This window comes from Aulostomus chinensis, chromosome 21 (genome assembly GCF_037954235.1).
Source record: "Aulostomus chinensis isolate RoL2024-O1b breed Wild chromosome 21, RoL_Achi_v1.0, whole genome shotgun sequence".
Taxonomy (NCBI): Eukaryota; Metazoa; Chordata; class Actinopteri; order Syngnathiformes; family Aulostomidae; genus Aulostomus; species Aulostomus chinensis.
The window spans coordinates 1,211,997-1,222,500 of record NC_141340.1 but is presented as its reverse complement, the minus strand read 5'-3'; the positions used below and the strand labels follow the sequence as shown (position 1 = coordinate 1,222,500).

At 47.7% G+C, this 10,504-nt stretch overlaps 1 protein-coding gene across 1 annotated transcript in view; it reads right to left on the bottom strand.

The window, feature by feature from the left end:
• Window positions 1-8,434, bottom strand: part of LOC147241284 (LIM zinc-binding domain-containing Nebulette-like) — a 17,391-nt gene extending 8,957 nt beyond the window's left edge. The window contains exons 1-2 of the mRNA XM_086192353.1: window positions 8,111-8,434; window positions 5,283-5,377 (exon numbers count right to left, since the gene is read on the bottom strand). Coding sequence (XP_086048479.1) covers window positions 5,283-5,377; window positions 8,111-8,179 — 164 coding nt within the window. The 5' untranslated portion in view covers window positions 8,180-8,434. The remainder of the gene's footprint in view (window positions 1-5,282; window positions 5,378-8,110) is intronic.
• Window positions 8,435-10,504: the final 2,070 nt, after the last annotated feature.

Below are 10,504 nucleotides of genomic sequence, written 5' to 3'. Positions count from 1 at the left end.
GGAGGTCTGGTATCAAGGAGGTCATGTCATCATGTGGGAGGAGTTAAGTTGGTTTGTAAGCAGGATTTTGCAAAAACAAAACCAACAAAGATCACATGACACTGTGTTGTCTTTACATGAACCACAGCAAAACCACACACAGGAAGTGCGTGTGTGTGTGTGTGTGTGTGTGTTCTCTAGCGCCACCTGGTGCTAACAGGAAGTGGTATTAACACCAGAGTGCAGCATCAGTCTGCCCCGAGTACCAAAGAGCTAGGGGTCAAAGTTCAACTTGATGGAGGTGTTTCGCAAACCACCTTGAAAATAAAAAAAACTTTATTAATTCCAGGTTCACAAACGCTGACGACTTCCTGTTTTCCATCTCTGTTTTGGTTTTTATTGTCAGTGGGGATTTGGTTATACTTCTAAAACATCCAATACTTCACGTAGTGACGTGCCAGCAGATCAACTGAAGTGCTGGTGAGTTAAAGACTGAACGACTCTTCAGTCTGATTTATATTCTGTCCTGAAAATCCCAAGAAAGGAGATGAAAAGAGGGCAGATTGCTGACATGATCTTCCTGGTCAGATGGAACCTTTGCTGAGAGCCATGACAGGGTTGTTTACTGAGACTCAGCGCTCCAACACCACAACGCTGTCCCCACTCATCTCTCTTCACTGTCCTCTGTCTTTCTCTTCACTCATTCATGTGTAACAGTGTTGGCCGGGCTTCAACAGAGCTGCTCCTCATCCCTCCGACCTCCCTCCCTCTGCTCTGTCATGGTGATGACCGAGTCCCTCAAACTCCCCAAGTTTCCTTCCATCTATTAATTCTACAAACTGAGTCAAATCTGTCTTTGTCTTCCTCGTCCTCCCCTTCCCGCCTCTGTTCAGCAGGTTCAGAGCTGTAACCAAGAAGGATTAGACGAGCAGTTACGTAAGTTTCTCATCCTTCAGCAGCGTTCTCCGTCGACGTGCCACTCTCCCCATCATCGCTTCTGGGTCACAGTTATTCTCAGGTTTCTTTTCAGTTCATCTCTCTGGCAGACAGAGCTTCTTGTTTTGAGGTGCTGAGACTTCTGACACACAGTCAGTGTTTGTAGGGACGTCACAAGTTGAACGCTGTCGGTCGCGCATGTTGTTCTGTGGGTTGATTGGCAGACACATTCTCATTCTGTTAACAGCTTTGCTAACTAGCAGCCTGAGGTAGAAAAGAAATGTGCTAAAGGAAGCTCAGCATGAGACAACTGCATCCTGAACAAAAACCAAGTTACAAAAACTTCTCTTTAGTTTAGTACTCATGCAAGCATGATGCTGCAGCACGCCAAGAACACCCAGCTGGGTCGGGGGAGGCCTCACAGTCCTCCTATGAATTACAACGTTTTTGTGAGTCTTGAAAACACGGGTTGCTAACAAGAGTCTCAGGGAGCCTACAGAGGTTGTGGAGGTCATTTAGGAGATGACCACTTCCCGTTGGTGGATGAGTCATGGAGATGACCACTTCTTGTTGGACTACAAACAGACCTCATCACTAACACAATCACTTCCTGCTGGACTACAAACCTGCCTCATCCCTAACAGGATCACTTCCTGCTGGACTACAAACCTGCCTCATCCCCAACATGATCACTTCCTGCTGGACTACACACCTGCCTCATCCCTAACAGGATCACTTCCTGCTGGACTACACACCTGCCTCATCCCTAACAGGATCACTTCCTGCTGGACTACAAACCTGCCTCATCCCCAACAGGATCACTTCCTGCTGGACTACAAACCTGCCTCATCCCCAACAGGATCACTTCCTGCTGGACTACAAACCTGCCTCATCCCTAACAGGATCACTTCCTGCTGGACTACAAACCTGCCTCATCCCTAACAGGATCACTTCCTGCTGGACTACAAACACGCCTCATCCCTAACAGAATCACTTCCTGCTGGACTACAAACACGGCCCCCCCCTCGCTGCTCGATAGCAGGATGCTAACAGAACACTGAGGATCATGGGGTGTCCATGTGGGACGGTAGTTCAGGTCTGAACAGAAGGACCGGGAACATAGAAGGACGACTGGCTGGGACTTGACACCCTATGATTCTACATCTGTGCCCGAGATTGCAGTTTCCCTTTGATTCAGCAGAGTCAAAGGGACTCCGGCTGCTTTCGCTGCATCTCCTCACGCTGCAGGATCTGCTTCCCTTCCTGCTGTAGTGACAGTCCTTCTCTCTGTGAGCAGCATAATAAAGCATCAGTAAACTGGGTTATGTGGGCAGCTGCGTTACATAATCACACCATCTTTATCACAGCGATCTGTGCTGATTAAAGGATATTAGCATGAACACGACATGTACATCATGCTCAGACGAGTCCATTCACGGTTAAAGTGACCTCTTGAGGACATTGTTCCGTGCAAGGCGTTACATAAGCAGCGTGATTATTACTCATTAGCATGAAGAGATATCTGACCTAACAACAACTATCTTACAGAGGAAGTAACAGGATCGACAGTAACTCTGCTCTGCTGCAAGCTGCTGCATCAGGGGACATTTGTCTTCATCTTGTATCGACTGGACTTGAAGACAGAGATCTTTGATACTTGGTCACTCCGAACAGAACACCCACCAGCACACGTCATCCATGGGAGAGGGTCAGTTCTTTTTCAGGGCCTTTCAAACACTTACAAAGGTGTTTTCCTCTCCTGCTTCCCTTCTTCGTGCCTCCAGAATGCAGAGGGAGCCAGCCACGTATGTTTAGGGTTGGGCTGCAACTGCATGAGCTCCATCTGCTCTGATCCTGATCCCAGTTCCACAGTGTAACCTCACCGTCATGGCTGGTTTCAGCAACTCATAAAAGTTGCTCAGCTGAACTTTATTCCAGCTGAAACTGAGGACGGGTAAGTAAACGACTGCTTGCCATGACAAGGAAATTTGAGGGGAGAATCAGAAAATTTCATCTTTCATGTTTTTGTCTGTCTTGTCAGGTCTGATCCTGGATCAGTTACCAGCAAAATCACTTAAAAGCGGCGAAGCTTTAGTAACGTGGCACTGCCAGGTAGATTTACACTCCTGGCCCTCCTAACCAGCTGGTCAGGAGCAGGTAGGAGTTCAGTATCTTGCTTGCGGACCCCGTCACCAGGGGAAATGGGATTGAACCAGCGACCCTTCCTTACACCAGCCATTGAGACACGCAGCTCCAGAGTGGGTTGACCTGACATGTCCCCCAACCTGTAAACCAACACTAAACCAAGATGAAGGGAGCCAATGATTCAGGGGTCTCTCGTCCCAGAGGGGAGGGGCATCTTAATCCCTCTGCTCAGAGGTCACAAGGTTCACCGGGGAAGTCACACACTCCAGATTAACTCAGAGCCTGACCTGCCAGAAGAATCTATACATTTGAATCTACAACACCACAATGTAGCCTGCTGCTGGTGGCGTCAGTGCCGAGGTCCTGCACCCTCCCGGAGTCGCTTGTCTCCCTGTTTTTGTCTGTCCATGACCTTAAGCCCGCCAACCGTCCAGTTTCCTCCCAAGGCAAAGTTTGGGAAAATCTGGGAAGGCAGTGGGAAGAGCCGACCAGTCACAAGTTAGGTCACGAGTGTGTCAGAGCTGAACCCAACAAGAAGCCTCCCGTCCTGCTTGACACATCCACTCCTTCAAAAGGCACTTCAAGCCTCCGACGGGAGGTTTCCAGCCACCTTTTTTTAAAGTAAAATGATTCTGAATACGTTGATGAGGCCACCAAATACCTCCTGAATGTTGGCTTGTAGGGTCTTCCTCAAAATAGTAAAGTCCTTCATATCTGTCATGATCACGTCTGAACAAAACAGCTGGAGGGATGAGAAGGAGGCTCCTGGCTGTGTTGCAGGCCTGGGGGGCGGCAGACACACCTGGACTGTGACTGGTCCTCATCTCACAGCACTGCAACTCTGTTACCCTGCAGGACACAACTCAACATCTACATCTGAGAGCTGGATTCACAGAATTTCCACTTAAAACTAGACCACTCGTGCGTCTACAACACGCCAAGGGACTTTATGGTGCATTCAGGTGCACCTCGTAAACTGAGAAATCTATTCTAAAGGCCAGAAACTCAGTGGTGTAGTCTGGGGGGCCGAGGGAGAACCAGATACATTTTGGGGCTGACACATTTGACATCGCAAAATATGGCATTTCTTTGCCCTGAGTCTGGCTTGGCTGAAGTACACACAGACCTGGAGCTCACACATGTACACGTATGACCTGGAGCTCACACACGTACATGTATGACTTGGAGCTCACACATGTGTCTAAGACCTCTGTCACTCTCAGGGGCGCAATCGAAGGGTTCGATTCTCAGAGGGCGAGAAAGGTCGAGGAGGAAACAAAGAATGTGTGTTCTACAGGACCCTTGACTGAGAGGAAATGCCTTCTTACCTTTAGAGGGTCAAAGGTCACTGCGTATCTCACCTGTGTGTACACAAGTGTGTGTGCAGTGTCAATGCTTGTTTGTCTGTCCAGATGTGTAAGTGGACAAAGTGGGGTTTGTTCTGTCAGCTGCTGGCTGTGGTTTAAAATCTTCCCTTTATGAAAAAACAAAGTGAAACTCGAGTATTCCAGAGGCTCCTAAACATGTCTGAAGTGATGAGATCCTGGCGCAGGCGAAGGGACGCCAGCGAGCAGGCGAAGGGACGCCAGCGAGCAGGCGAAGGGACGCCAGCGAGCAGGCGAAGGGACGCCAGCGAGCAGGCGAAGGGACGCCAGCGAGCAGGCGAAGGGACGCAGATGTTTTTGGTTGAGAGGCTGGTTCCTCTCCAGCTGTTTACAATAAACCGCCCAAGAGTACCAGCAAGAGTCAGTTACGTCACAGTAACAAGGTCAAAGGTCAAAGCTCCCCTTAAACAAGTTATTAATCATTTCATCATCCATCCGACCCCCATTGAGCTTTCTAATCAGGCAGGTGTCTATGAAGACCTGGTCCCTGCGTCACGTCTCCCACCAAGACCCTAATAACAAGCAAAGTATGTTGGGAGTGAAGTGAAGTGCTGAGGAACCGGCGGTGGAGGGTTGGGCTCCAACCAAACACCACAGAAGCCATCGCTGCTATAAAAACCTTCAAGGGTCACCACACAGATACGAGGAGCCAGGGGGCGGGGCCCATAATGACACAGCAGCAGCCGCCAGGGGACGGCGTCTGTACTTGCAGAAAGTTCATATTTACAAAATCACTCTGACCAACATGGAGCTCAATCAGTGGCACATTCCTGTTACCATGGAAGCATGCGTGAGTGGCGTGGTGTTGGTAGAGAGGGGGTGTTACAGGAGACTCACGCGTTGCAGTAGGGCTTCTTGTCATAACCTTTGTAGTTCTTCATATTGAGGGTCATCTTGCAAACCTCGCAGTGGAAACATCCTTTATGCCAGTTCTGGAAAAACACACACACACACACACACACACACACACACACACACAGCGTCACACAGCAGTACAGTTTTGGTGTTTCTTCTGAGTTGAGCTATTTAACAGGCGTAGGCTAGTTTTTTGCTAGCTTAGCTCTGATGAAGGCAACAGACCCCAGAAAACCACACATCTACGGAATGTTGGGATGTTGTGTTTATTTGTTTGTTCCCAACTGTCGGGCCAAGCTCAGCCATTTGTTTACGACATGGATTCAACTCTGAGTGGTGCCACTTCTTCTTCTTCTTCTCATGTTGGACAGAGGACACTGCAGTGACTCACGATCGCCTGCTGAAGAAGAAATGAGTATCACAAGATGGGACTGAAGCAGTGATGGCTAATTAGCACGCCAACTTTGGTTGAACTGTTGTTGATAAACATCTGGTTCCCTCGTCTCCGGTGCACTGCGTTTTTGGTTAAATGCCTGAAATAAGGTCTGGGGACATGCTAACTTCCTGTCGGACTACAAAAGTACCTCGTCTCTGACATGCTAACTTCCTGTCGGACTACAAAAAAACCTCATCCCTGACATGCTAACTTCCTGCCAGACTACAATAATTCCTCATTCCTGACATGCTAATTTCCTGTTAGACTACAAAAGTACCTCGTCTCTGACATGCTAACTTCCTGTTAGACTACAAAAGTACCTTGTCTCTGACATGCTAACTTCCTGTTAGACTACAAAAGTAACTCATCCCTGACATGCTAACTTCCTGCCAGACTACAATAATTCCTCATTCCTGACATGCTAATTTCCTGTTAGACTACAAAAGTACCTCGTCTCTGATATGCTAACTTCCTGTTAGACTACAAAAGTACCTCGTCTCTGACATGCTAACTTCCTGTTAGACTACAAAAGTACCTCGTCTCTGACATGCTAACTTCCTGTTAGACTACAAAAGTACCTCGTCTCTGACATGCTAACTTCCCATCAGACTACAATAATTCCTCACCCCCGGCGCTCTACACATTCCGTCTTATGAGTGTGAGATCTGCTATTTTATTGGTTTCTTTTCTTTCTGGATGACAACACTTGGCTGTAGCACCATTACGGCGAGGTGACTCCCTGACTTAAATCCTTCACCTGCAGGTGTAGGGCTATCATGAAGCCACGCCTCCTCTGATATTTCTACACGTACTTCACCTTCTTGTGACATCCTGCGCTTCAGCTTTGATAGCTAGAACGTCACAGCATCTCTCAGTCCAGCTGAGCGTTGGGGGACCTGCCTTTGACAGAGACAGCAGGGACGTTTGACGTCTTTGCGAGACTCAATCATTCTTTCATTCCTCAGCCTGACACTCCTGCTATCGCCTCCTCTGAGGAGGTTCCGTTGCTCACACAGGTTCGCCCTCCAGAACCTTCAGAGTCCCGATGGCCCGCTTAGACAAAGTTGACCTTCCTGAAGTTACTGAACAGATCTGTAGCTCGAGATCGCATCACTGTTTCATTTTAAGGAGGGTGGAGTCACGTTGATCATGAGCCCGTGGGTGGCGGCGAGTGACACGAGCAGGGCCTCCACGCTGGCGTGTCATCTGACACCTCGTAGGACAGACAGCGAGTGCAGGAGGCGACTGAGGGAGGGTTAATAATTCATTGCCGTCATGCGACTGACCGTGGCAGAGGTGTAATATCAACAACTCCAGGAGCGTCGGCCCAGTCGGGCGTCCGGGTTCAGCCGGTGCTGTAGCACCAGCATCAGCTCAGCCCGGACTTGTTTATTCATGTGACCACGGACAACATAGATCACCATGACGATGGTGCATGAAGTCCAAAGAACAGCACGGGTTCTGATATGGAACCTCTACCGGCCGGTGCGGATCCCAGCTGATACCTGCTGGTGAAAACTACCGGCTTGAGAGACCCAGTCGTCTGTTAGCGTGATGATTCTTCACCTAAATATCAACAGAACATCAATGATGTCTGCGGACGCCGGTTATATCGGCGTATCATCGGCATCGGTCTGGTGACGAGGAAGCAACACTACATTCAGCATTTTAGGGTTTTCCCAAATGTTTGAGAAATAAAGAGGAATGTTACTTTTTCATCTTCGCGATGAAGGAGACGTTACATCAGCAAATGTCGGCTAGCTGCCAAATCATCAGGCCACATATCAGATACCTTCCGTGAGCCGCAGCAGCCACAGACCGACAGAAACACCTGGGAGTGACGAAACCCCACCCGCATCTGGACGGCTCCATCAGTGGGGTGGCGAGCAACAATGTGACCGCCATCAGAAACGAAATATCGCAAATCAAAAGACGAGATCAGGCAAAAGTGGTGGCTGGAGATGTTCCTCCTGCAGCTCCACCAGCGGTGAGGCAGCAGAGGGCAGCACCAGTTGTCACTGGGAAGCCTGCTCAGTTACCCGAGATCATGCATTAATTAACTCGTGAGCTCGAGTTAAGAACCAGGTGAGTTTGCGCAGGCGATCTCAGCCTCCCAAACTCAAGGTTCTTTCAACTTTGACATTTAGAACTCTTTAACAGTTGTTTGTCCACGTTAAGAACGGGACTCTTCAAGAAGCAAAAGTCCGAACTTAATTTCATGAAAGGTTTTCGTTTTCCTCAGGAGGACCACCGTCAGATCCAGAGCTCCTGCACCTGCGCTCGGTTTGAAGCAGCTTCGAACGTCTTCAACCTCCAGAGAAACACTTCAGCCGCCCGGAACCTTCCGGCTGTTCCAGCGGGGGTCTCTGCTCACCTTGTCCAGGCAGCTGACTTTCTCCGTCGGGTAGACGATCTTCCCGCAGCGGGCACACGGGGGATTCATCCTCCTCACCACCTCGCAGCTCTCCGGTCCACCGCGACGAGCCCTCGGCTGAGACCGGGATCAGGTGCTGACCACGAGACACCTCAAGTCACGTCAGAGACTCTCGTCCCCCCACGTAGAAGCTGATAACCGAGCGGAGGGGCAGCTCTACCGGTGCTACAGCCTGCGCTCCGGCGCTCTGGAGTGGATGCTGCGCTGGGAGCGAGTCCTCCTCCATCCGCGACAAGCTAGCGGTGGGCAGCGCGAGCTTACCGGAAACAGGAAGTACACAAAGTGCTGACTTAAAATTAATACGCTGTTGTTATTATTATTATTATTAGTAGTAGTAGTATTTGTATTATTAGCATTCTTATTATATTAGCATTGTTAGCATTATTATTGGGAATGTGTGTTCATAGCAGCTCTAGCGCTGAAAACCGCATTCGGACAACGACAACACGTTTGAAGACATAAAGGGAGACTAAAGTCCCCCTGACATGAACCCGGAGAAGTCAAACTCGTATCAACAGTGAAGGCCGCGGCCAGGAAAACGGCGTTCCTCCACATCTTCCAGTTCAGTTTAGAAGCCAGCACCATCATTGGCATTGTCACGAAGAATCCGTGCGTTTGGAGCCACTTTACAACGACGACAACACGTTGAAGACATCAAAAGAACATGAAAACCCCACTGACGCGAGCATAAAGCCCAGGATGTATGGATCAGAACCAGAACACTTTATTCACCCCGGGGGGAAATGCTGTTGTTACAGTCATTGAGCTCTTGAAGTACTATAAAGTAAAGTATAAAGTTACAATTACAATAATTAGAAAGTGCAGACTTTAAGATAAGAATAAAGATAAAAGTATAAGAGTAAGAATAAAATAAGAATAAGTTAAGATGGAACTTAAAGTCGAACCTAAAACAAAAAGAATTTAAAAAATAAATAAATAAATAAAATTACAGTGAGAACGAAAAAGGGCAACTGATAATAATTGTGTAGTTTGATAAATAAACAATGAATAAATTAAAAAAGGAAGCCAACAGGGTGATGCCCACATGAGTCCTGATGTCAACTTGACACATTCTTATTAACTTGTCTTTTTATCTGATGTGTGTGCTGGTCTTTCACTTGATAGGTGTTGGAATCATTTCATAGAAAAATACACAAAAAGGATCAACCCGTGGATCTGTTTTCTTTGTTCCTCTTTGAGTTTAGTTTTTATGGCTATGTAGGTAATTTTTTCATCTCAGTATAACTTCTTCATGAGTTATCAAGAGAACATTTCTGTTATCAAACCTAATTTGTTTTTTACTGGAAGAAACGGGCTTCCACGCAGGAGTCAGTCTGGTTTTCACGGGTAAATTCTGCGCTTCAGGGAGTGAAAAGTCTCAGTTTGACTGATAAGAAGGAAGTGACGCCCCCTGCTGGCTAAAACACACACACCAAGCGACCCACAGACGTTGTTCCACGGACACGACCAGGAACAAAGGACAACCACAACATTTGTTCTGGTTGGTTTTGAGGCAAATTTGGAGACAATGGGATCTGATGAGAGGTCAAACATATCAACAGTGAAGGTCGCAGGCAGGAAAATGGAAAAATCCAAGATCCTCCACATGAAATATCTCACGCTGGGTTTTTGATTTTTCTCCCTCTGAGATGCAACCAGACTTTATTCAGCCTTTAAAGGAATATTTTTCCCCTTAAATGTTAGACAATTCTCCAGAATCAGCATTAAAATGAAGGGATTGGCCGATTTGTCAGTATAGACACCATAGGCTTGTTTAGGAATTTAGCAACAATGCTAACAAGGCGACTCCATGTGTCATCTCAAAGATGTGGTGCCAGGGTTTGTCAGACGATGTCTTCAGTCCATCTGGTGTTTCCTGCACGTTAAGTAACATCCCAGGAACTTCCTGCAGGAGAACTGGAGGGAACGTCCCCTGAATAACGTTCCCAGGACATCCTAAATGTTGCCTGGAACCACATCCCAATAACCTTTACAGAACCTCACACCAACTGTCCAGGAACCAGACGTGAGGAACGTACCCACGTCTTTACCGACAAAGAAGTGCAGATCCTTGACGGTGTAAAAAGTGGAGGTAGTACTTCAACCTCTTAACTCAAGTACAAGATAAAAAGTACAGGCTCAAGGAAACAGGAACTTTGGAGGAGAGAAGCAAAAGAAACGTCTGTCTGTTTGTGTGTAAAGGTCTAAACGTAGACGATGACTCATGTCATGACCTTTGGGTAGAAAATGTGTCGATGTTAGGAAGGTGAAAAGCGATGCAAAAAGTGAAAAAAAAATCAATAATTGACTTCATTTGTATTTGATTGAGTCTGT